We start from the raw sequence: 27,307 nt of genomic DNA, 5'->3' as shown, positions 1-27,307 counted from the left end.
CAAAATATTTCCAAACGCTGGGAGTATTTTCAGTGAATATACTTGGGAAACAATATTTTTCCCTAACAAAATCGCTCAGAAAGCAGCAATTTTGAAAGAGAAATAAAGCTGCAGCCAACCCTCTTCGTGGGCTTTATATTTCTGCTCTTTTTCTTCTTGCAAATCATTTTTTAAAACCCAAATATTGTATAGTGTATCCTTTAAATATTGGGTTATTTTTATACAGCTGCCAGGGCAGCGTCTTGAAAAGTTGCGCCGTGGAAAGTTACAAATTGTTCTTAATTATTCATTTCCTGACTCAGTATGGTCTCTAGCTCAGATTTTTATTTTTCTTTCTGTCTTTTTAAACCCCTGAATTATTTTTCCTGCCTGCGGTTAGCTCAAATGAATTGTAATTTCATTATTACAATAATTGTCATGGGTTGTTTTTTCCTTACCCCCCTCCTTCGATTGAAATGAGATTCTAGGCTGAAAACATATCAGGAATCCACTTTCTTGTATGTCAATAATGTATTTAAAATGCACCCCAGGGATCTTGTAAATAAATAAATTTAAAAGAAAAAGAAAAAAGGAGGACTGTGACTTCTTAATAACCCTCGAAAATGCCAGATTTCCCAACAACATAATTGTCCTCTTTCTTCCCCTAATTCATCCTTAAAACAAACAATCACCTTCCCAGTCATTTAAAAATGACATTTACCCCCTCTTCAGTTTAAAGAACAAAAAATTACAGGGAGAACTGTGGTTCCACACATATATATGTATTTAAAATTTAAAAAATAAAGCTTTGACCCACGTTGCAGATTAAAATATAAACGATCAAAAATACAATTGGACACACGCGTCGGAATCAACTACTCCCCCTCGGAGGCACAATTTGCAAAGTGGATTTGGAGCAAGACCTGATTTTGTTGTTGTTGTTCCCTTTCACACACACACTCATTCCCTCCAGTAAGTTTGGGGGTTTCCCAGGCTCCCGGATCCCCTTTGATGGGGATCTTACCCCGAAGGAGCTAGGGAGCAGCTGTGGCCGGTGGTGGCAAAGCAAGGCAGGGGGCTCGGAGCCCACCTTGGCTGGGGAAGGCGGCAGACGGCTGGGAGGATGGCCTGGAAAGAGGGTCAGGTGAGGAAGAAGGGTTGGGGAAGAAGGCATGGAGGGATGCAGCAGAAGGAGCTGGGCTCCGGTACTCACGGTGCATTGCCGAGAAGGGGTCTGCCTTGCAGTGCATATCCATGGGGAGGCAAAGGAAGGGGAAGAAGTCGGCTGAAGCCGCCGTGTCGCCTCTAAAACTCAACTTCAAGACTTAGGGGAGAAAACAAAAACAAAAAAACAGCCAGCAGGGCGAGGGGAGGCGGGGGGGCGGGCGCTCGGCCCTGCCCGGGGAGCGGAGAACTTTCCGGGGGCCGTGGACGGGGAGCTGGCTCGAGCTGGGGCAGAGCAAGCGGAGCCCGATGGTTCTGGTCAGCAGCGTCCCAGCGGGCAGCGAGAGGCAGCGGCCGGGGGGCAGGTGGATGTCATGGCTGGAGCGCTCGGGTCAGATCATCCCTGGCAGCCGGGTCAGTGAGGGGCTGGAGGCTAGAGCGCGTCGGAAGCAAGGTGAGGATGATGACGGTGGTGAAGCAGCAGCGGCAGAGGATGATGCGGCTTCCTTCCTCTTCCTCCGCCAAGTCTGGGGCTAGTTCATTTAAGTTCAAAGTGGAGTAGAAATCCCCGGGATCTCTGAGCACCGGCAGCCCCCTCCCTGAGTCCCCTCGCCTCCTCCTGCTCCCCAGGCAGAGGGTCCCGCTCCTGGCAGACTTTCTCGCAAGGTGGGATGTGTTTGCGAGGAGCTTTGGCTGGAGAATGGAGCCTCCTCTCCCCGCGTGTGTCTCTCTAAAAGCTGCAAAGCCCCCTCCAGATCTCTCCCCCCCACCCCCCACCCCCACCCCTCCTCGCCCTCCCCTTTGCCGGGAGATGGATGACTTGTCAGACAAAGGCAATAGATTCCAACACTCTCTGATTCGCCAGCGCGCGGAGACGGAGCCCGGGCGAGGAGGTCTGTGCTTCTGTCACTCGGGCAGAGGAGAGGGGGAGGGGGGAATGCCAGGGCGCTGGGAGGGGGGGGGGAGAGTTGGGATTAAAACTACAGAGAAAAACGAAACTAGCAGATAAGACAAACTCTAGATAAGGGCTGCAGAGGGGACGGGGCTCTAAATATTTAGGGGACACAGGAGGATGCGCTGAGCTTAAACAGCCTGATTCCCTGCTTTGTTTGCGGCGCCTCCAACTCCCCTATTTAAGCACATTCTCTCCCCCACGCATACACAGCGCTTGTCAGTTTCATCGGCCTTTTTTCTTTTTCTTTTTTTTTGCACCCTCAGCCGCCGATGAAAGTGCTTTCCGCCTTCAGGATCCAGGAGATCTCTCGAGCTAAAGCGGCTGGGATTTGATACACATCAAAGCTTTCTCGGTGTTTAACTTAAAAAAAAACCCCTCCTTATTGTATCGCTTTGAAGTGGCATATTTGGGACTCGGAGATGACAAATCCGGGGGTTACAAAGTTTCTCTGGTTTTGCGCGCGCGTGTGTCAAAATAAGGAAAATAAAATAATCCCGAGTGTCCCTCCTCCCCGTTTGTTTGTTTTAAGGCAGAGGATTTATAAAGTATTTCGGAAACGGGTCGAAAAGTAAAAGAGGCGGCTTTGACCTAACAAGAAAGCAGAAGAGAAACGCCCACCTGGGGATAAATAAATTCACACGTGAAAACGGGGCAATTTGCTGTGAGCTAAATTTTTGTTTCCATATGTGTTTATCATCATATGAAACACTGTTCGTTTCTCCTCTTCCTTTCTTGGTCCCTCCTTTCCCACCTCTTTGCTTATCTGTCACAAAATAGCCCCTTTGTTTTCTAACTGGTTAAGTAAAGAATCTCCGAGAGATCTTTATGAAATATTTTCCACCATCTCATAAATCATTTTGGCACTTCAGCTGATGTTTTATCTCTCTCTTTCCCCTGAGTTTGCAAACCCTGATTTAAAAATCTTTCCGATACTATATATGGTTAAATGCAGAGAAAGACAACAATACCTGTTTTCAATGTGTACATTAAAAAAAAAAAAAAAAAAGCTAAGCCAGTGGAAACCGAAATATCCAAACACTCCCTCCGAAGGCTACATTTGTCTTACGTTTTTAATGGAGGTTTGCAGTATTCGTAGTCGGATCTGTAATAATAATTATTGCTGTTACAATTAATGCTAATGTTTATTAATGTTCATTATTATTGTTATCAAGCCCGGCATGACTGTGATTTTCCTCCCTGATTTTTGGAGAAAAATCCCAAGACTTTAAATTTCCATCAGATGTAAAGTTTGGAAGAGGCTTGTGAGCGGTTCTGGCTCAGAGCCCCTGTGTGTGCGTGTGGAAATACTCCGTACGGAGCATTATTGCTTCTGGTTTTGGGGGGGGGGGGCGCTTGGGAGGCATCTGTGCCCCTTTCTCGAAAATTCATTTCTCCCCTTTGCAACTCACATAGCCCTAATTTGCCATCGGCAAACTCACTGCTCCCCATGGTGAACCTCCCCCCCCCGCCATCCATCCTACCCCCTCCCCTCTATTCATTGCTTCCTACTTTGCTAGCTGCCTTTCTCCACTCGCCCGGCTGAGGAGGTAGATCAAAAAGGAATCTTTTCCCCGCTCACGCACGGAGCAGGTGGGGGGAGGCGGGCAGGGAGGAGGAAGGGGGCAGCGTTCAGGACTGGACGGCTGCAGGTGAAGCAGGCCTGACTGCTCGGAATCAAATCCTGTGTAAGGTGTACGGGAAGGGGGCGGGCGTTCCTTTCCCTCCCAAGGCCTGTAGATGGCGCTCTCCGGTTTGTTTTTTGTCTGCGGCTCCAAACTGATACACATCAACTTCTATCGCAGGGGGAAAGTTTCAGATTAACCGGATTTGAACTTAATCCGCCACCCAGTAGCCGCAGCAAATATTAGCAAATGGCTGACAAACCTCTGACACTCACCGGCCAGCGCTGGGCAGAAGGAAAGGGAGCGGGGGGAGAGGGAGACAGACTGATAAACACACACAATTACAAAGACATTTGCCATGAACTCTTCCCCCCTCCAATAACTTCGGTTTGCATTGCGGACTGGGAAAGCCAGTAACTGTCCTAGCTGTAGCCCGCTTGCTCCCAGTCTGATAGCTCCTTTCCCTGACTACCCCGCCCCAGGGGCCTCCGCTGCTAGGGGACAACCTGGACCAGATTAGCGCTTCGGGGAGTCCTTTGGGGGGAGCTTCCTCGACGCAGATGCTCTTGGGGCGTTATAGCGCCTGGTTGTGTGTTAATGAGACAGCAACTTTCCTCGGGTGGGGCCGGGGGAGGAGAAGACGAATTTCCCCCCAGCCTGCGGGAGGTGTCACTTTGACTCTGTTCCCCTACTACAGTCCCCGCATTAGCAAAGGGGTCCAGGAACCCGCAATGACTCTGGAGCCGCGTCGGTGCCAGCGGCTCGCCCAGTTTAACGAAACCAGTGTCTGATCCAGTTAAATCGGGCCAATGTTCCCATGTGGACAAGGAAGTCTTTTGCTTCCCCAAGAGGGGAGGAGATAATCTCAGAGAGCTCCCCCACCCCGCATATCGCACCGTCACCTGGCGCCCGTTCCCTCCCCACGGCTTCCTGGAAGATTTGCTTTGTCAACATTCAGATCCACAGAACAATTTCTATTTGCGGGCGGAGGGGGGAATATCCAAGACCACAAGGATCTCTGAGAATATTCCCCGCGCACGCTTAATAATTCGAGATCAGGAACAATGCAAGATCTGCTGGGAGCTCCCACTCTTCTTTTTAAGTGAACCCCCCAAACTCGGCTCCCATTCGGTCAGGCTTGGCTGCTTTTTCCCGTCCGACTTTAAATGAACCTTTCTGTCTCTTTCTTTCTTTTTTTTTTATTCCAGAGAGAGTCTCTCCCCTTCCCCTTATCCCCCCCCCCCCAGCTAGAAACATTTACACTTCAAAAGAGGCGACCGCCTCTCTGCGGAAATTTAAAGAAAAATAAACTTTTGGAGGAGTTGAGGTGATACCGATCTTTGGATTTGCTTCATTAGCTGCCTTTCGCCGACTGATCAAGCCCAAATCTTTGCTATTGATCCCACTCGCCCCCACACACACCCTAATGCTCTGCTCAGCTCCCCTCAAATTTTCGCTGAATGCTCTGGGGCTGTTCTTCAGACTTGGCAGGTTTGTATTCGCTCTTGGAAGGGAGTGAATGAAATGTTAGTTTTAACAACCGCCTCTTCCCAGTCCCGCAAAAGTGGGGAGCGGAAGCGATTTCCGAATCTGAAAGCGGGGGAGGGGGAGGGGTGGTGGGAATTATGATCCGGGCCTTTTTGTTCATTTCTTTTTAGGATTCGGGCCTATTTAAAAAAATGATTTTGACTGAGATCATTACGTCCAAAACCATAACCCGCACCCATGTTGTCTGGTCGTTTTATATACATATATATAGGGTTGGAAAGACGCCGAATCTACTGCTACAGAATTGGGTTGTTGTGGGGACAATTCTCATATTTATGTTATCTAAAAATGTTGCTAACTCCTGAGCGTCACAAAATCATTTTTTTCTTTTTGCAGGCTTGTGAAATGATTCATTCTAAATATACTTCGTTTTTAGGTGGTTTATTTCAGGCCTCTCCCCCCCCCACACACACACACACTTACTTATGATTTTACATTAAAATCCACCCTGGCTATCCTCCCCTCCCAAACTCTGCAAACTCCTTTCACCCCAAGTGGGTCAAGAACCTTATTCCCAAGGAAGAAGAAAACCCGATCCTGTAGGTTGCTTCTGGGGAGAGTCAATTTGGAGGAAGGGAGTTGCCTCAAGGTGAGGTGTTTGAGGGTTTATGAAACCATTATGTGACTACTTGGATTTGATCCCCCGAGTTAGAGTCTGATTTGAGGGGGTAGGGATGAGGATACACCTTGGATCTGTCCTTGATACCCCCCGCGGCCCGCATACCCCTCACACATGCGCGGGAACTCCCAAACGCAAAACTTTTTGTCTGATTTCTCCTCTTTCTTCCCAACAACCCAACTAGGGAGCTGCGCTCGGAGGGATTTTTTTTGGCGGGGGGAGGAGAGTATTGCATTCAAGAAATTCCGAAATTTAAGGGCGGCTCAAAGGGAGGACTCCGGACTTCAGGAGAGTTCGAGCAGAGAAGGGGCGCTGGGAGAGGAATTAGGGGGTGCTGGTTAAAGTCCCTGGCGCTCTCTCGCTCACACCCCGAAATCGGTGCATCGGGGAGACAAGAGGCCACTGCTTTTTTCCTTTCCCTTTTGAAATAAAGTTAGCTTCAAACGAACAATTAAAAACGCCTAATATTTGTCTCGGCCCCTCCCTCTGTGTGTCTCCGAGCCCCCCTCTCTCTAAGCACCTCTGGTCACGTTGGAGGATGAGCTTTTTGGAGAGCTTCTGGTACAATATGGAGCACCATGGGCTGCAATTTCACACTCCACAGCACATTCCCCCTAAAGCTACTTTCTTTCTTTTTCTTTCCCCCTCCCATCTAAGACCCCCTCGTTTCTCCCCCTCTCTCTTTCTCTCTTTTGTGACTCATGGGTGGGTTCCATGTCTGGGGGACAGGCTCCTTGGGCATCCTGGCACTGGGCAGAAAAGGAAGGAAGGGGCTTTGCTTTGCTCCTTTGCTCTGTCTGCCGCTGCTACTGTTGGCTTTCCCCTCTCTGCATTTGTTTGCCCTGAATGGTAATAGCCCACGTGTGCTGCTCTTTATTCAGTAACCGACACTTTAACCTCTCCTCTTTACAAGAGAGCGTTTGCCACAAAAACGAGACAAGCCGGAGACCTTTTACAGCCTCATTGAGAGGGGGTGGGGGGAAGAGCCAACATTGTGGAGAGACTCTTTTGCAACAAAGCCACCTCTTAGCGCACCGTGCGGGCCGTCCAGAGCTGGAGGCAGACCCTGGCCAGGGTTGAAAAAACACGGCAAGTAGTCTCCCAGGCCATGGACATACGGACAGCCTTAATGCAAACATGCGTGTATGGATATAACCCCCTCCTAAGCATGCCTCCAGAAAGCAGAAATACATGCCTGCGTGCACAGCACCAACATGCAGGCACACAGACTGCAAACCTGCATACAGTCTGCAGATAATAATACTATGCACATACACCACCAAACACACGTGTGTACAGACAGACTGTACATATTCATGCACGTGTGCACCTCGTCATGGTGCATGCATTCAGATGGACTGCAAACATCCATGCAAACACACCACCAATATACCGGCACACGGACAGATGGCAAACATGCAGGCAGACATCACATGCATGTGAGACGTGTGCTGACGTGATCACGTGTGTACTTAGCATGACTGCGGTGACATGTTTACAGATAACAGACATACCTGCAAAGAGACTGCAAACTTGCATGCATCTAGACAGACACCTGTCCTGCCTGCACATACATACAGAAAACATGCATGCAGAGGCAGACAGCATAGCCACAGTCAGAACGCTGTGGGATTTGGAGATGTAGGGATAAAACCCTGCCGGATCTCTCATATTTCCCCTGAATATCAGAATATTTGAAATCCTAGTTCATTTCTTCTTTCCCTGGGGACATAGGGGGAACGGAGGGTGATTCTTAATAGGTATGTGCGGGGAGAGAGAGGTGGACACTGCTTGGCTGTCCCAGACAAACTGGGTCCAAATGTACCTTGATTTTGGTATGGAGCTCTGGGAGCCATAAAGCCGGCCTGTTCTGGGTTTCCCTTTGCTCCGGGCAGAAGGTAGGGGTAGGGCCTGGGATTCCCCCCCCCCCCCCAGCTGGAGATATTTTTTGTCCTCCTCTAATTTCTCCATAAAACTCCAGATGAGTGAATTAGACGCTTTTTAAAGTCTCCTTTTAATCAGCGCTAAGGGGAGACCCTCCCTCTGTCCCCTTCCTCTCTCCTTCTCTCTCTGCCCGTCCAAGGCTAGTTTGCCTTAGGGCCATTTGTAAATGTTCGGATTTACAGTTCTCTCACACACAAACCCATTTCTATAACCCCGCTATAATGCACCCATAAAACGGGGAGAGAGCGAAAAGTGCTGCGGATCAGCGAAAACCCCTTCGCTCTCCCATTAAAGTCCCTGGAAAGGGTAATTCCAGCAGTCCCAGGGGCCGAGGTGGGTAATTACTGCCTGGAATTCATTTCCAAAAATCATCTCATAAAGAGACCTGAGGACAGAAAGGCAGCGACTGCGTCCGGCACCACAGCCGGTTCCCCATGTTACAGGGCCAGACGGGCAAGTTTGGTGGAGACTTCTTCACACTCGTAAGAAAGTAACATATTTCCCAGTAACTGCTCTCCCTCCCTTTCTTTCTTTCTTTCTTTCTTTCTTTCTTTCTTTCTTTCTTTCTTTCTTTCTTTCTTTCTTTCTTTCTTTCTTTCTTTCTTTCTTTCCGAGCTAAGTAAGGGCCGATTCTTTAGGTAAATTAATCCATCAGACAGAAAGAAAGTTGCAAAATGTGGCATTTCTAGCAGCTCTTTCCAGTCTCTCTGTAACCCTGCCGCTACCTCCCCCCCCCCACACACACATACACTTTTTCTCCCCTCCGCCCTCCCCGCCCGAGTCCCCTTTCGGAACTGGCTATGTTTATAACCAGAGGGAATCTGAGAGGGAGTTTCTTTGGGGAAGGAAGGCCCATTTTCGCCACCGAACAAAGAATGAAAATGCACCAACAAAGGGATCCCCCTCCCCAGTGAGGGAGACGCAGGTGAGGAGAGGGCTTGGGGAAATTTGCCAGGAGCAGTCAGGGGCTCTTGTCTAGGGAGTTTATTTGCATATGGGGCATTTTCAGGGACCGGGCACAAACGGGCCGTAAGTTTCTGGGGGACACCCCCCCCCCCCCCACACACACACACTTTCCTTCTGTGAAAGCAGCGAGAAATGACGATTTTGGATCGTTTTTATTTTTTTTGAAGGTGACGATTCCCACCACCGGTCAGAGCGAAAGCCCGAGTCTGACGCCTAATTAAAAAGAGTGGCAGCGAGAGTCATTCATCTTTAGCATCAGCTGCTAACGGGCTCGGAGTTCTAGTGACTCCGAACACAGGACTGGGAGAGCGGGGAGCCGAGAGAAGCAGGCGAGAATGGATTTAATCAGAGCCACTGGGAAAGGGAAGGAGAATTTACTGGGGGGGGGGGGGGGAAGAGAAGGGGAAAGAGACAGAAAAAAGAGAAACGAACCCCCAAAAGGAGTGACTGGATAAAAGCGGGGGGGGGGCAAACTCCGGCTCCCCAGAACTAAACTGTAAGCAGGCACCAACCCTTTCCATCTCCCCTTTGCCTCTGCAGGATCAGAAAAGCGAGAGAGACATCGGGGGAAAAACGCACGGGCTAGAGAGAGCCAGGCAAAGGAAGAAAGGATCTCCACTGAGCTGCGGAAGGTTTTGCCCACCTCGCCTGCCGCTCTTCTCCTTTGCCACCCTGCTCCCTTCCCTCCGTTCTCCTCTCTCTGAGGTTTGCAAACAAAACGTCACCAATCGATAAGCCTCTCGCTGAGTGTGTGTGTGTGTGTGTGTGTGTGTGTGTGTGTGTGCGTGTGTGATCCTGACCGGCCGGACTCCCAAATCTGCTGCTCCCGACTCGTTCACTACCTGTAAGTTCAGAATTACAACCTTCTACTTCTATACAAACTTTTCTTTGTAAGCGAATCCTTTCTCTGGGAGGGACGGAGACAGAGAAACAACCAGCAGGGGATCAGTTAATTTCTGACACGCAGGTTTGACGCCCCAAAGTGGGCAAACAAAACAGCCCCTTGGATTTTGTTAACAATATACAGAATCAATAATTTAAAAAAATGTATATAAATTGTGATTAACCGAAAGAAATCTTTAATTTACCAGGCTGCGGGGGGAGACTGGCATTCAATCTTTGGGGGCGAATACACATGTATGCCCAGGTTTGGTTTCTAATTAAATTAGCTCTAATTTGCAGTGTGTGTGTGTGTGTGTGTGTGTGTGTGTGTGTGTGTGTGTGTGTGTGTGTGTGTGTGTGTGTTTAAAATGTATCTACTCCGTGAAATTGAGGTTGGGGCCACTTTAAATGAAAATCTACCTTTCGCCTTCAGGGCTACTTTATTAAGGGATAGCCGGGAGCTCAGCGTCCGGCAGAAAACTAGGTTGTACTTTCCATTAGGAAATGTCAATCAATCCTTTTCAATACACCAATTAATAAATCCGATTGGTGATAGCGCCTCCAGGGTACCTCTCTGGGTAGGTGGAGAAGTGAGTGGGGACGGCGAAGTTAGAAGGAAACTGTCCTCAAATAGCAGCCAGACACCTTTCCCCCCTCCTCGAGACATGAACTGAGAAGCATTCAAATCCTGAGCTTAAAAATAAGTACAAGGACCTCCCAGCCAAAACCAGAATGAGATCTCAGGCGAGGCAAAGGTTTGGGGAGCCAGTATAAAGCCCTGGCCTGTGGAAACAAGCCGGGTGTTAGAAAAGGGGACACATAAGAACGGAAGGGAAAGAAAGAAAACAGAGAGGGGGAAATTAAAAGGAGAGAGAATTTCCACGGTGGAGTCTTCAGGATGTGTCTCTAAGCCTTCTGTGTAGTTAAATTAGTACAGTTTAGTGAGATAGCTCAGTGGCGAATATTTTGTTGTCTCTGTGTGTGTTTGTGTTTGTTTGTGTGTGTGTGTATATATGTGTGTGTGTGTATACGCGCGATTAGAACAGGGCCTGTAAATTCTCCTCGTTATTTGATTTATATTTAGCCTGCACTTATTTAAACTACACCCCCTCTCCCTAATCCACGCCACGCAACTCTAACCCGGGGAATAAACATCATCGGTTTTGTTCGGTTAATTTCAAAGTGAACTGCAGCCCCAAGGTTTCATTTTTCATAATTAAAAGGGGCCGGGAAGCTACAAAACTCCTCCAAGCTGGCGATTCATCCTAGGTGGGTTGCTCTCTCTTCTGCTGCTACGCTTTCCACATATGTATACAAATCAGGGGGGAAATGGGAGGGAAATAGTGGCTTTATTATTATTTTTAAAAGAAACGGTTACACGTAGCGCATAATGGATTGTATCCTAGGACTTCGATGCTTGCTCTGTAATGTAGCCATGACATCAGGTCTCCTTTCTTTGAAATGACGCTGCTAATGCAAAACAAAACAAATGTTGTGAATATTTGTGTAGCTGTAGGAAGCCACAGGAAGTTTTCAGCCAGGCGAGCGGCCCCTTTGGCGGAGGATGGCGGAGCTGGGACAGGTGCAGGTATGTGGTGGAGGTGGGAGAGGGTGGGTTACGGGGCAGTTATGGGTTGTGAAGCCCCCCCCTAATTAGATTCATTTCCAGGTTACTCCATATGGCCAGAACAAAATCAAACAACAACTATCTGCATATTCCCTTCCTGCCAGCCTGCGCCTCCCTCCAGGGAAACACTCACATACACTCAGACTAATAGTGCTAAAGGAACTGATCACTTTTCTCAAACCTGAGCCAGTCAAAAGGACCCTTAAAACAGAGCGCGAGATCCCCGAGAAACCTGGGTACTAATATCTATCTAAATAAATAATGCATAATAATAATAATAATAATAATAATAATAATAATAATAATAATAATAATAATAATAATAATAATAATTAATACAGTAACCCGGCCGCCTGTCTTAATAAAGGGGAGCGAACGAAAAAATTCATATTATTGCACGTGGTTTCACCCTGAAAATAGAGATTTTTTTTTTACACTCAGGGACGGTGGCGGTTGTTGCTGGTTTTGGTGGTGGGGCACAAGCCTCTTTTGCGAGTCTCTAATGTGCGGTGTAAATACAGAGCGGAGGGGAAAGCGCAGAGGAGGCTGATTTTGCAGGTTTGCACTTCAGAAAGGAGAGAAGTAAAAAAGAAGAGAGAGATTGAGAGAGAGAGAGAGAGAGAGAAGTCTCCCAGGCAGCCTGATCCCATTAGCTCCGTCCTTGGGTTGCATATTTATACGGTCTAGGAGGTGAACAGATGGACTATCAATTTAATTCCATCTTCAACACCATCAGAGATTGATTTTCTACTCGCTTTTAATTTTGCCATAATTAATTAGATCATTACAACTGTTTGCTATTGATCTCCCTACTTAAACCTCAGATGCAAAGGGACTTCAGCAGACCCTTTAAAAACACAGAAGGGAAAAGGAACACCGGGTATATATTCACAATCAAATCCACTATATATACACAATGAACCTGCCTATATTATGGATATATATAACCCTGCTCGTATATATGTACTAGACCTGGTGCCTGGTAGGGGTGTGTGCATATGTATGTATACATGTATGTGTGTGTGTGTGCATATCTATATGTATCTCTCTCTCTCTCTCTGCCTAGATCTGTATACATGCGCGCGCGCACTTCCACGTCCCTAGCTCGTGGATATTGCATTTTATGACTCGATCAGAAATGGCAAAAGAAAATCATAGCAGCAAACCTTAGTTACCAAATGTAACAAGGAATCCCCCCGCTCCACCCCACCCTGGCTCTTAGCAGCAGTTAGACAGCAAACGAGTCAGCGCTGGCACACAGCAAGGTTTGTCACATAAACCTCAAGTAGGGTTCTGTTTTTCACAATGAAATTAAAAATCCCAGCTCTAGATGTAATTTGAAAGAACCAAACTGCACAATTGTGCGCCTAGCCCGTGATCAGCCGGTCAGGAGCCCCGAGGAAATTCTCCTGCACAGAAGGGGTTGTTTGAAGCTTTGTTTGCAAATCATTAAAAAAAAAAAAAAAAAAAAAAAAAAAAAAAAAAGCCGTCAATGGGAAAGGAAGATTTCCCGTCAGGTCATGGTCTGGGGGCAGGAGGTGGGTGTGAAGTAGCTAAATGGAGCCAAATCATTAGCTCCCAGTGTAAACCTCGCAATCCCTGTTCCGAGCTCCAGATCCTAGCGCTGGGACCTGGACTCTCCAATGCCGCCCCCCCCCAAACCAATGCACTAACTCACAACACGCACAGCACACCCAAGGCGCACAACACACACACGCGAGAACTGCTAGCTCCTCACACCCCACACTTCCACTGGCAAGGCGCAAACAACCTTCAGCACACGCGGGAAACCCAGCACACGCACCAAGCAGCCCACGGGAAAAGCGTCCGAGGGGAGATGGATACAATGCCGTTAGCCTTCTCCAGGCGGGACAAAACTCGTGCTAGGAAAAGTAGAAGTTTCAAAAGTAAAATTATATACGGGGTAGGGCGGGGGTTCAGTTTGCAACAGATGCAGCCAGCTGATCTGGGAAGGGGAGAGCGAGCGAGAGTAAATACGAGGAGCCCAGGCTGAGCACACACGCGCGCACACACACACTCACACACACACACACACAATGCGCATGTCACACAAACAGTGCATGCATGTCACACACACACAGAGTGAATGCATGCCAGCCAGACACAATTCATGCATTTCACACACACACACACTGCATGTCACAGACACACACAGAGTGCATGCATGTCACACACATGCAGTACATACATGTCACACATACACAGTGAGCAAGCATGCCAGCCACTCACAATGCATGCATTTCTCTCTCTCTCTCTCTCTCTCTCTCTCTCTCTCTCTCTCTCTCTCTCTCTCTCTCACACACACACACACACACACACACACACACACACACACACACACACACAGAGTGCGTGCGTGTATGTCTCTCACACCCATCTGGCCGTTCTATTGCGGGTTGCCAGCAAAGCACTCACTAGAAACAAGGTGAGAAACCAAGTCTGACGTGGTCCGAAGCGCGGACGCTGTAGGAAGTGTGCCGGGGAAGGGGTATTTAGCAGGTTGGATGGAAATGTTGGGGGACCTGGTGGAGGAGAGGAGGCCCAGGCGGTGAGGCAGCTCAGCTGCCTCCTGCCAAGGGAGGGAGTTGGGGTGACTGGCTCATTCCCTCCCTCCTGAATATTCAGGGCTTGCCCCCTCACTGCACCCTCCCTCCCCCGCCCCCTTACCTGCTCTCCCTGAGCTCTGAGCCATGGCTCCTTTGCCTAATGGTCCGTCTCCCCGGGACGGCTGTAGCCCAGGAGATCGGCCGCGGCCTTGGCTTGCTGCGTCTCCTCCCCGCTTGGGTGTCCCGCTTCCCCCCGCGGACTCGCAGGATCTAGGCGCAACCACCCAAAACTAAACGGTTTAGATAAGAGCGCGCACCCCGCCGCCCCGCGCACACACAGAAAGAGCCAGCCCCGGAGAGCGAGCCGCCGCTCTACTGAGCCGGGACAGGCGCGAAGGAGGGGGAAATAAATAACAATCGACGCCAATGCAGCGCTGCTGCTTCTCAAAGTGCAGCCGGACTCACCTGACCCCAGCATCGGGGCTGGGCAGCCGCGGGGCTGGGCAGGGACAGGGGCGCGAGATGAGGCAGGGCTGCGGAGGAACTTCCTGGAAGTTTACAGGGAGGCTGCTGGGGGTGCTGGGCTAGCGGGGGAGGGGAGAGAACTGGGTCCAAGCGAAGGGAATGCAGAGTGGTGCCAGGCAGGTTTTCCAGCCGGAGAGAAAGGGGGTGGGGAGGCTGGGAAGTGGACAAGGAGGACGGGGTTCAATGCAGCTCGTCTAAACAGATGGCCAACTCTGGAGGTTGGCCTGAGGGGCTACGCTGCCCCTTCAGTCTCCAGACATACCGGGGCTCACTCGTTTAGAGGAAGAAGCAGTTTTGTAAAGTCTCTGTCTGTTATGATGAAGTTTTGGCTGTGTGTTTCAGTGAGACGTTTTAATCTATCTATCTATGATTGTCACATTTTGGAAGCCCTACTAAAGACCTCACGGTTTCAAAGCGTAAGAGCTGTGAAGAAAAATCCTCAGTGGTAAAGACACCCCTGAGCGAATATTTTTCTTTCTCTCTTTCGCTTCCCCCCTCCATCCCTGCATTGATTGAAAATCCCTCTCAGCTCCAACAAGGAGTCCCAGGAAAAATGAACCATTCTCCTATCGATTCTTCATTAAAATTGCATTTCTGCATTTGCTAAATTGGTTTTAAAAAGCTTCCCCTGATATTATTGTCTTGTCAGGGCCGACAGTACTGGGCAAACAGTATTTAAAAGCTTGGGATTTTTTTCCCTCCAAAATGAGGCTGAGTTGTTGTTTTTTCCCTAACGTCTTTAGGAAAATGTTAACACCAGATACAGGGGGAACAATGCAGCGAAGTAGATGATTGTATAAAATACAGGGCTGGAATGAGACGTTGGTTTCATCACATTTAAAAATCATCGATTGTAGCTTCAAGCAAAGAAAAAAGTTTCCTTTTCAATATTAAAATAGGAGACAATAAAAAGTCAGTGATCGCAGGAATGATTATTTTCCGAAGTCATCATCACAAAGGCTACTTTGTGTCATTGTCTAGTGAAATTCACCAGATCCCCTCACCCGGGCAGAATCCTGCTCCGAGCAAAGCAGAACCGCTGCTTTGAAACATACCTCCACGGGGACATATTTAAATAATTCCAAATACCTCCCCCCAACACACACAAGCACCCCGGATTCCTCCAATCCTGCCCCCAACAGCCGCCGAAGGATACCCCTCCCCAGCTAGTGTGGGGAAAAAACACAACAAAAGGGACTCTGGGAGATTTACTTTGAGTTCTGCAAACCTCTCTCAAAAGAGCAGGGAAGCAGAAATGTCTTCCTGATGTGTTTATCCCCTAATCAGTTCATTAGTTATAAACAACATGACATTAGAAGTTTGGAGGCAGTTGATATTAATTTTTATTTAACTAGTTGATGTTTAATCCGTCACGCCAGGCTACATCGGAGTGAGAAAGAACTGCCTGACACAAACCAGTTAGAACTTCATACACCGCGGTCATTGTCCGGGCCCCCGGACAAACTGGGGGGGAGGGGGAATGTGGTGTATGTTGGGGTTCTGGGGGGTGTAGGTGGGGAAACACAAATAACGCGAGGGAAGGGAAACGGGGTCTGTGGGGAGTGAGAGAGAAAGGGGGAGAGAAAGAGAGGCTAACGGGGCAGGGGGAAATCCCAGGGCAAGTGCAGAGAAAAAGAGAAATTCAGGGCGATGAAAGAAAAAATAGCGGGAGCAAAAAATAAAAATAAAAGGGCGCGGGAGAGACACAGGAAACGGGCAGGAAAAAAGCGAGGGTGGGACAGGGATCGAGAGGGTGAGCAATGGAGAAAGGTAGGCAGAATGGGACGACAAAGGGGGGGGGGGAGTCCTTGTGCCAAGCCTGGCTAGGGGAGAGAGGGGCTCCAAGTATCGCGGAGAGACCCGTGCGGTGTCCCCGCACGCCCGGGGCTGTGGGGCTGTGCGGCTGTGCTATGTACCGGGGCAGTCCCAGGTCGCTGCAGGGCAAGGACCGGGGAGCTGAGCCCCGCGCCTGTCTCAGGTGCGGCGTGGGGCAGGGCGCTTCTTTGCAAAGCGCCTTGTGTGCGACCACTTCTTCCTCTTCATTCAAATAGGCACCATTTAATTAGAGCGGGATTGGCGGAGGGATAAAAGCAACACATGGAAGGATCCGGATTTATGTTGATCGCTCTCTTCCCAGATTTCCGGGATGTAACATTTCCCATTGGGGTCAGGCAAGAGGGCACAGATCCTTTGTTCTTAAACAAAAAGCAAAAGTGCTTACCGAAATAATTTCGGTAAATCCCTGAGTGCGAGATACGTATGTGTATGTGTGTACGTATGTACCTATGTATCTATACACACAGAAATATCAGTTATATTTGCTAAAGGGATATACAATTAATTAGAATCTAGAAATATAGACACACCTGCTATATCCTTTATTTTCTTCCTATATATGAACATAGAGGGTACACACACATATATATACACATACACGGACTATGTATAAATATATATATATGTGTACCCTCTCTGTTCATATATAGGAAGAAAATAAAGGATATAGCAGGTATGTCTATGTATAAATACATATATGCTGTGTACATTCAAATCTATACGTGTGTAAATATCTAGTTAGATTGTATATACACATGCATATACTTCTACATAGTGTATGTATGTATATACATATGTATGTGTGTACATGTACATTCATATGTACATTCAAATCGATATGCGTATAAATATATAGTTAGATGCTAGAAACAGATATACTATATAGACGTACTATAGACGTGCTATATACATTCTCTATATTTTATCCCTATATAGGCAACATACAGTACACAAAATTATATTTCTATATACGTTTATACATAGTCTTTTTCTTTAAAATGTATTATACACATCTATGTATCCATCTAAGTGTATATTGTTTTAAATATAAAGCTAATGTTAAAATTATCTAATACACAGGTTAAGGAAAGAGTGTCTGTACATCTGGGTATAATGCTTAAATTATCCAAAAGTACTAAGTTTAGTTTAAAAGTCATAACATGCATGTAGTACATAATCTCATATAGTATATAATTACATTAGTAATTGCACATATTAAACAATTAAAATACCGCCCTGCAAACAAAAATAAGAGAGAGAATCACTTTGAATGCATGAATTAATTTCTTTTCCTGGGGTCTGCATAGATCTACATTTGTATTTCTCTGGGCGAGGTATATCTAAAATGAACACACATATTAGCCATATTTAATTTTAATATCTATTTTCAGATTAATCAATCACTCCGTCTATCTCCCGTATAAAGGAAATAGTTTACATTCCGAAGAAAATTGCCTGCTTTCCAGCAGTTAATAGTTAACTCTAGAAGAGAAAGTTCCCAGGGAAGTGCAGCGAGAGAGAAGCGACTCTCCCCTGCAAAGTGTGAGCACCTGGCACTCATTCCTATAACTGTGATAATTCAGTTCATAAAACCCCCTCTTGGAGAAATCTGCTCCTTAGTTCCGGGCTCAGATCACCAGCTGACTCTGGTCGTTTTAGGAAATAAATCACGGAGCCAACATTTAAAGAAACAGAGGAGACGGGGGGTGATGGCACAAATCACCTTCTCCATAGGTCAAGAAAGATTTCACTGCAACAGGCAACACAGTCACAAGCAACTGGCTTCCTTGGGGTGGGGCTGGTACATTTTAGTGTAGAATAAAAATGCAGGTTTCTCTCCTGTTTTCCTGTAGAGAATCGCCAGGAAGCCGGGACCGTTCCGTTTTCCTGACATTGCCTACCGATTTGTCCAATGCAGAATAGGTCTTTTAGCAACCAGACTCCACAAACCAGGGCTCATTCACCCCACCTCCTCTGGGTGCTTGCCCCGGACACAGAGCAGTGAGTGTCGGAGGAGGAAGGTAGCTGGGGGTGAGCGCTGGCTTGGGACAGGCGCTGCTTTGGAGCGCACTGGGATGACCTTCGGGCTGGTCTGGTCGAGGGGACTAGAGTGGATGGGCTCCGGGTTTAGAAGTGGGGTGGGCTGGTACAGGGGTGCAGGGACGGAGGTTAGCTGGGTGCTGGGGTTGCCATTGAGCACTGACCGCCCAGGGTAAGGGGTAGTTTGAGAGGAGCCTGAGTTTGGAATAAGGCTTGCTGGAGTAGAGTGGTTTGGGATTCGCTCTGGTTCAGGGGCTGAGTGTGAACCGGGCGGTGTTTGGTGTGATGGGGGTAGCAAGGAAGAAGGGGGTGCTCCTGGGCGCTGAGGACAGACTGGAACTGCGGGATTTTGTCTTGGCCCCCGGATTCATTGCAGAGGGAACGGGGTCCAGGTTTGCAGTAGGTCCCACCTACAGCGGGAGTGGAATTAGGGGTTTTGGGATGAGGAGTCCGTTGGGGGTGAAACTGCACGGGGATCCAACTGTAGCTGATTTGCTGTGGGATTAGCGCTGGGCCGGCTTCATGCATGGGCTGGGTTGGCCGAGACTGGGCTAGGTTGGAATTAGCTGCGGGGTTGGGATGGAGCCAAAGGTTTGGGTTGCAGTGAGACGGGGCGGGGAACGCCAGTATTCAGGGATAGCGATGGTTTGGGGCTGTAGAGGGTCGACAAGAGGATGGCTCTTGGGTGGGGCGAGCCGGGTTTAGGAGTGGGATAGATGAGGATGCTCATCTGATACTGTAGAGAGATGCAGAGATGGTGCACGTGGTTTGCAATTGGGTCTAGGGTAGGCCAGGGAATAAGGAGCCACAGGGAATGGGCGATTAGGGAACTGGTACAGGAGCTGCCATGGGGCAGGACCAAGATGTGATCGAGGCAGGCCAGGTTACTGGGTGAACTGGGCCTGGCCTGGCCTGGGGGGATTTCAGTGCGTTGTTCCTGACAGGGATCAGTGACTAGACCCCCTGGGGCCAGGATCTGGGCTGGGCCGAGTGTCTGGGAGTTCTGTGGGGGGTTATTCTGGGATGTGCCTGAGACACACGTGAAGTGACATAGCTGGGAGGGCTGGGTTCGAGGCAGGGACCCAACGGAGCGAAAAAGCGAACAAGCTGGCCGGGGGTTAAAGTTGCAGTCGGAGTAGATGGGCGTGTGGGGCAGGGCCATTTGGAAGCCACAGCAGAGCGGATTCAGCCCAGGTTGTTCAGCACTGGGCTGACGGGTATCATTAGCATCATAGTTTGGAGCTCCAGGAAATGATTAACCAAACTGTTCAGAACATTTGCAATTCAAACACCTGCCCCCGCAAAGGGAATTTTAACCAGCTCCTACACACACACACACACACACACACACACACAAAGTTGAAGCGGACTTTTCTCCCTTCTGAAACAACCGCGGGTTAAACTTCCTACCGAAAGCAATACCTGATGCCTGTCGATTATGACCCAGGCACTGTGAGGAGGACGCCTGCCCTAGCCGGTTGTTATTTCAGGCTAAAGCGCCCAGCAGTAACTCCGCTCGGGCATTGCACGGGGAGCGGATCCGTTTACCAGAGGGGATAGTGCAGCCGGCCTGTGCGGGGAGCTTCTCCCCACCCAGAAACTCCTGCAGGCTGCAGCTCTCTTCTGCGGTGTCTCCCCCAGGCCACGTGCCCTGGAGCACAGGCGAGGGGGCGATATTTTTGGACATCCCCTGCAGCTCAGGTATAAATCAAGATCCATTCCCAGCAGCTCCCCGCACAGAGCCCCCACCCAGCCGAGAACAAAACCCAGCGAAGTTGCTCTGAGATGCAGTCAAACTCCCCTAGATGGCTGCTCAGAGCACAAAAGTGAGGAGGAGTTGCTAGAAGCGGGCGGGTTGCAAGCACATGAGTTGGTGAACTATTATTATTTTTCTTCCTGGTGGGTTCTGAATAATTTCTAAAGATCGGTTTGCCAGGTGAGGAGCTGTCAGCTGGGGTGGGGTGGGTTTGCCCTCTGTAAAGGACAGCCTGGGATGGGTGGAGGGAAACCCCCCTATAGAGTTAGTAGCTTGGATTTGTCGGTGTGAATTTGTTGGGGCTAATGTCCTTAGCAGAAAAGGAAGGGAAAACAGAGAAAATCAAAAGGAGGGAGAGCGAGGAAATTTCATTAGTATGAAAAAGAAAGGAAAAGGAGAACATAAGAGAAGGATAAAAGTGAATGATAGGATGAAAATCAGGAGAGAGAGATTTTTTACTAACAAAAGACAAAGGGGGAGAATAAAAAAGGGGAGAAACTGAATGAGAAAATGAAAAAGAGGGTGGATAGATTATAGTATTGTAAGAAAGAAAAAGACAAACCAAGAGAATGAGGAAAAAGAGGAGCGAGAGAAAGGCAGGACGGAAGCAGAGATATGATGAGATTTTTTAAGAGCAAGTCAAACTCTTGGTGGATATTAGCATGAAAACGGAAAAGCAGCAACATTTATCACACATCGTGACGAGGTGGTTTTTACACTGGAATTTTATGAAGCCCCTCAATCGCTGTTTTAAATTGTTTTTAAAGTTTAAGATTTTTTTGCCACACTTTTTTTTTTAGCTTGAATGTTTATTATTCGGTTTAGGATTCTTTGAGTGTGTGTATCTGTGTGCACCCGCCCCTATGGGAGGGACACACACACACATACACGTTTAACGCTCAATTTTTTCCAGAAAGTGATTTCCTGACAGTTCTTAGAAGAACTGGGGATTTGATTAGGGAATCGGGCCTTGCTACTGTCCTTCTGCAGCGCTGGAGTTCCCGTTTATATCTATTCTAGTTCATTTCTCCTTTTCCACCCTTGACAACTAAACAATAATACACGGTAATAATGGATAATCCAACGCCCTGTATGACTCTCAGAAAACTTTGTCAGGAAGTTTAGTTTGAACTGACTACAGCCTTCTGCTTTTGCATATAAGCCCCAGAGGACATTGCTGGGCACAGTCTCATATTTCTCAGTAGCTTGCCTCTCTCCGGAGCCAGAACTGGGTGGCTAACACAGAGATCCCCGCATCTGATACCGTTGCTACTACGAGATCAGTCGCCCAAGGGGACTTACACCCAAGGAGGAAAAATCAGCTTGGTAGAAGTAGCAGTTTAAAAAACAATAGAGAGCTGAATAAACAGCCACCTTCCATAGAGAACTGATTTCTAAAAGAGCAGGGGTGAAATCCGGGCCCGCTGCTGGTTTGAATGGAGCCGGGATTTCACCCTCGGTGGTTTATGTGACCACACTTGAAGTTTCAATAGACTGAAATCCATTCTCCCCTCCCAGCGGGGGAAAGGAAGATTTGGAGGTGTGGAGAACTGTAGAAGTTCCAAATAAAATGTACCCTCCCCTGACAGCCTGCTTTGAATGGAGGAGGATTAGAAATGCTCTAGGAAAACAAATTATTATAAGTAGAAATAATTGTAATAATAGCCCCACTGGTCGCTCCGGACTGGCTGAGCACTGCTATGTGAAACCCCCTCTCTGCATATTCAGAGAGCGACAAAGATTTTTGTGTTTAGGGGCCGGCTCAGAACGTCACTAGAGACTGTAAGAGGCAGGGGAGAATTTAACTCCTGGGCCTGTCACCTTAGCCCAGGACCAGCACCGGGTGTCCCTGCTGTGGTCTGGGAGCTGCAGAGAAAAGGAAAGTTGCAGGTCTGCCTCCTAACTCTGTTACGGCCGGCTCTCAACCAGTTGATATAAGGGGGGTTCCAATCTCCCCCATGGGGGGAAAAGGCTGCAGGGGTAGGAACAAGCCAATTTCAAGCCGATTTCTCATTAGTCTCCTTAACGCCTATAAGGGAGAGAAAATTAGGCACCCAGCACACGTTTTGGCCACTTCATACAAAATGCAGATTTGCGAGATGATGTGAAATGTGCCCTCGAGTCAATGATCACAGATAGCTGACTGCCATTTTTTTCTCTCCTATTCGGAGTTGAGATGAGAAATGCCCCTGAGCTCTCCAGGCCCAGGCAGGGTCCTTTAATAACTGACAAATTGGCTCAAGATCTCCACCCACCCTCATGCAGCAGGAAGGGAAAAAATCCCTGCTTTTCTCCAGCCAATCAATAGGAAAGCTCTCCTGTTTCCGAAGCGATCCCTGTGCAAGCAAGGACAGGATTTAGCACCGGCGCGGCAGGAATCGCCTCTTCGTATGTGTCCCTTTCCAAGATCTCCTTAGCTGCACTCCCAGCACAGCCAAGTGACGGGGGCAGCTTCTGAGCGCGGTCCCGCACAAACAACCAGCGGCATTAGAAAAAGAAAGCAACATGCCCAACGGCTACCAGCCCTGGAAGCACATGTCAGCAGAGAAAGTTGCTAAGGGCGGTGTGTGATGGGCACCTCTGGCTGTAGGGATAATTTCTCGCCATGCCAGGAGTTCAATCTGCTGGCAAGTCCTGAGACTAAAGTTTTGTAGAGTCGTGGAGGGATTCCTCACCCACCCAGACACAGAGATATTCCCCGAGCCTTTAAAGAGAGAGAGAAGTTTAAGGAAACTTGAAAGGAAGCTGACATGCTTAGCCCGACGTGTGCCATCTTCATCTCTCTGGCACCCATTTGCATGGAGGGGCCAAGCAGTTCTGGCTACTCACTCAGAGATTTGGGCTTCTAAATAGAAACCAGCACAGCAAATGCTGGAGCGGGAGGCTAGAATCAGGAAGAAGTATCAGTTAGGACATGAATATCCAGTTCACTCTTTGACATTCTCAAATGCATTCCCTCCCCCGCCCCAATCAGGGAAGAAGGGGGAGGTGGGGGAAAAGAAAGGGAAGGAAAGACAAGAAGAGAGGGAATATAAATAAAAGCTTTCCAGCCCGCTGGAAGAAGAAATGTGTATTTCTTTTTTCTAAACACTCCTAATTTTTCAACCCAATTGAAAATAATAAAATGTATAAAGAGGGCAGGGATGCAGTTTTCCAGAGCTCAGCTGCTGAATAACTCCTCATCAAATGCACCGATTTCTTTGATTAATCCCGAGGTCTAAAGCAGAAGCAGTTCCAATATGAAACCTTGCACGCCAAGCTGCTTCTGCTTCCCTACTTTGTTGGAATCGTTTATGTGCATTTTTTACAATAATTTGAACTCTTTTCCCCCTTAATATATCCATTTTTCTGAAGCGGTTCCTGCTCTCTAATTGCCCTGAATACAGATCTGAGGGTGACCAGACAACTGAACCCTTCTGGTAATTGCCTCGATGGCACAGTAGTCAGAAACTTACAACTGCTCTAATTCCGAGTGGAAAACTGTATATATAGTTCTATGTAATCATATCAAGAATCGAGAATATATATAAATATATATGTTTATATATATGTGTGTGTTTATATATTATACGCGCATACATACATATACATTGTTCGTCTCTGTGTATATTGTTTTATATGGTCATATAAAGAATTTAGAATATATATACCATATTATATATTACCAATTCTTTTTATATGACTATCTATGACTGTTCTTTATATTATCAATTCTAACTCGCTGTATTACCAGTTCTCTGATTCTTTGTATAGACCTGTAAATATGTGTCCAGTGCAATATATAAATAACCAATTCTCTATAAAATATAAAACATTTCATATATAAATGTATTATTGTAAATAACCAGTTATTGTAAGACACCAAGTTAATATTTCACATACATATATAGAAAGGTACACATGTATATATACATATGTGTATATATCTCTCTGTGTTTATATGGATCTCTCTTTCTCTGGGCATGTGTATATGAAATATTAACTTGATGTCTTCTATAAAGAATTGATAAGATCTGCACAATTCTTTACTCTTTCGCAAGATGATTTTGTTGTTGCTAAAACAACACTCCTATTTCTCAAAGAAACTCCTATTTCAGGGATTTGTCCCCTAAATACTAATAACAATATTGAATAATGTCTCCAGCTCTTGACCTGTATCATCCGACTTTGAATTAACCACAAGCGCCAAATTTCAGCCCGTGATGAATGTAAAATTTGTCTGTGCATTTCGGGGACGAGGAGGAATAACCCTGCAAAGGACACTAAAATCGTGGTCTATTTGGTGGCTACCTCGCAGGGACCGGAGTGGGTTTGATTCTTGTTTTGTTGGTTTAAACGGATTAATTTTCAATCCACAACCCAAATATGATAGCACTGAATACTCTCTCTGTGTGTTTGTGTGTGCGCAAATACATTTTTTGGTAGCGAACTTATTTTAAAGGAATCAGGAGAGTTTTTGGCTGAGTCTGGGCTGCCCAGACTGGGGGCTAGACCTTTTGAAGAATGTTAGTTCTGTGTTGTGTTTGATTTTTTTGCACTGGCTCAGGGCTGCTTCGCAGGAGGCGCTAATTGGAGTGTAACTGCCAGGTCATTGATTTCATGTTACCAAAGTTGTGGTGAGGTTTTTTTTTTATTTGGTTGACTTTTTGATGTGAAATTTCAGCCCAGATCAGAGACACTCGGAGCCGGGTGCAAAGCGGCACCCCTGGCCCAACTAGTTTTGTCTAGGCGATCCCACAGAACCCAATTAACGCAATCCACACACGCTGCTTGGGAGAGAAACCTACAAACGCAGCGATCTTTATACCGGATTTCCCCTTTGCTGGAAATCTGTTTCTGACACTAAACTCTGAGTGCAGGAGAATTATCAGTGGCTTTTAAATAACAACAAAAGGGGGGATAAAAATAATTAGCCCCACCCTCTTTGGGTTTCAATGGCTCTAATTAAAAACCCGAAAGGCAATTCCTAGGCAATATGTAATAATAGAATTAGCAATCGGTTCCATCATTTCACAGAGGGATTTACTTCTAGGGGTAGTGTGCGAGCTCTATTAATAATAATAAAAAATCCTGCTAACCCTCTTTTTAAAATTAATAACTCTGTAATTATAATAATTTTATGTGCCTTTTTATAAGAAGAGGTTAATGTTGCCACAGTCTGGGGATGGGAAGGATGAAGTGAAGCGAGATACTGCTGCTTAAACTGACACCTTCCTATTTTATTAGGAGACATTATTATTATCAGACATCTGCAGGTAGAGAATTAAAATTAAAATCGCTTTCAACAATTCAATACACTTTTTATCAGCCATCTATCTGAAAATCATGAACATTCATCATCAGAGGCATTCTCCCTGAAAACAAGAACCCATTCAAATTTTATACAAATTATCATATTTATCATAGTCTGAAACTCTGGAGTAACATCTCCACAAACTGTCTGCTAACTCCCCAGGGAACTGAATTTCACTCCATAGCAGCTCAGAGCAATTCTCTCTCTCTCTCTCCCTCTCCCTCTCCCCCCGCCCCCCTTCTTCCTCTGTCTTTCTTCTGGCCCTTTCACACTCCCCGCTTCTTGCATCTCAACAGCCTTGAGAATGGAGAGAGAGCAGAGAACAGAGAGAGAGATGCAGCGACAAGCAACATTAAAACAACAGACAACAGGGAAATGAACCCCCCACCTATTGCAAGAGAAGTAAGTTTCGCCTGATGCCGTAACAGCTCAGGAGTGTCCTTAACAGTTTTGGAAGCAGCCTGAGTACTTTTCCTTTAATCTGGCGTATTTGCAACAGAACTGTCCCTATTAATTCCCAATTAATTATTATTATAACGCTTAATAAAATCAGTAATATAACAACACAATAATATAATAACCTGATTCTCCTCCATGCAACATTTAAAACACCTCGACTGTTTTGACGTGAAAAATTCAATCGGCGCTGCAAAATATATTGACTGTCGTTTATATGGGCACATCGGGCTGGCGACAAATCAAAAGAATCGATGCTTTGGGTTTGCTGCTCTGGATTAGACAAATCACTGCCCAAGCCGTGCTAATGACAAGAAGTTCATCAGCTCCGCATCAGTGCAGGGCCCCCACTGAACCCCCGAGGAATTTTTGTGTAAAGACCATATTCCTTGCAAAGAGGGAAACCAAATGACCAAGAGGCGCAGATTGGACTGGGGTGACCCGGGGCACTAATGCACATTTCTGATCAGATAATACACAGGTCACCTGTGGACTAACTCCGCTCCACCATTACTGCTTTTCTTTCTTTCTTTGGCTATCCATTTTATAATGGCTCGATCCCACTTTTCTGTGGATCTAACTATTCAGCTAGGGCGGATACAACTGGCCTCGCGGTTTAAAGTAACTTTCCAGCAAATTCAGATGGCATTTCCCTCTCTGGCCACCAGCAAAATAACTCAAGGCTGAGCATAGCCAGGCCTGGTGCCACTTCCGGATCCCCAGCTGCTCGCCCCTCCTGCCTGCCAGACCTTGGAGCCGTGTGGTTCTACGGCTCAAGCCCAGTATTTCCCGACTCCACGTGTGTAGTGGACACTGGCTTTGTAATCGCTGCAGTCCCATTTCCAGGGAGGAGGGTGACATATGGGTCGTACGGGGACCCACTACAGAGATCCCACCCTCACCTTCCTATCCCCTGGCACGCTTGGCTCCCTGCCCCCCCCTCCCTCCAGCCCCATCGCCTTCCCCTCTCTGCCCTACCCGCTCCCCTACTATTCCCGCATCTCCGTCTCCTCTTCCCCCTTCCCATGACCCTTTCCAGCGGAGGCCTGGGTCCCGACCCTCCTCGGGCACGCGCCCCCACTGCAACAGCTGTGACTTGTTCTCCCTGCCCGGAGATCTGTGCACCCCGAGGTGCCTGGGGCGTCGCCCTGGGAAGCAGGACAGGGAGCTGGGGGGGGGGGTCCCGTCCCTTGAGCTGCTGCCCCCCAGCCTTCTCCTGGGTGCTGGCATCCGCCGAGGAAAGGGACCCTCGATAGGGGAAAAGCCCACTGTAAAGGGGCCGGAGACACCCACCCCAGCCGGCCCTCGACCCCTGCAATCAGAAGCGAACTGGCCGCCTGGAAGTTTTCTTTGGACACGGGGTAACCTTTGGGAGGGGCAGGGGTAAATTGGTCGAGTTAGGCAAACCCTACAAGTGCAATTAGCTCCCGGGAATGGCTTTAAAGAGACCCCGAGGCAAGGGAAGGGGGGGCGGTTGTGACCGAAGGCACTACGCGGGAGAAGCCGGGGGTAAGGAGAGCCCGGGAGG

At 47.7% G+C, this 27,307-nt stretch overlaps 1 protein-coding gene and 1 long non-coding RNA gene across 10 annotated transcripts in view; one reads left to right on the top strand and one right to left on the bottom strand.

Annotated features, from left to right (window-relative positions):
- Nucleotides 1-14,254, bottom strand: part of PAX2 (paired box 2) — a 114,196-nt gene extending 99,942 nt beyond the window's left edge. For 2 of the 7 annotated variants that reach the window (XM_065551553.1, XM_065551554.1), the window contains exon 1: nt 13,995-14,254. In XM_065551553.1, coding sequence (XP_065407625.1) covers nt 13,995-14,019 — 25 coding nt within the window. In that variant the 5' untranslated portion in view covers nt 14,020-14,254. Of the gene's footprint in view, nt 1-1,192; nt 1,878-13,994 lie in introns of those variants that run through there. The other 5 variants (XM_065551550.1, XM_065551551.1, XM_065551549.1 and 2 more) reach the window with 4 other exon arrangements.
- LOC112059977 (uncharacterized) overlaps nt 8,446-27,307 on the top strand; it is a 34,088-nt gene continuing 15,226 nt past the window's right edge. The window contains exons 1-4 of one of the 3 annotated variants that reach the window (XR_010589168.1): nt 8,446-8,756; nt 9,338-9,502; nt 11,190-11,267; nt 25,620-25,725. This is a non-coding gene — a long non-coding RNA (uncharacterized LOC112059977). The remainder of the gene's footprint in view (nt 8,757-9,337; nt 9,503-11,189; nt 11,268-25,619; nt 25,726-27,307) is intronic. The other 2 variants (XR_002889266.3, XR_002889265.3) reach the window with 2 other exon arrangements.

This window comes from Chrysemys picta, chromosome 7 (assembly GCF_011386835.1).
Source record: "Chrysemys picta bellii isolate R12L10 chromosome 7, ASM1138683v2, whole genome shotgun sequence".
Lineage (NCBI taxonomy): Eukaryota > Metazoa > Chordata > Testudines > Emydidae > Chrysemys > Chrysemys picta.
Note: the sequence above shows the minus strand (reverse complement) of the source record. Positions and strands in the feature narration are given on the sequence as shown.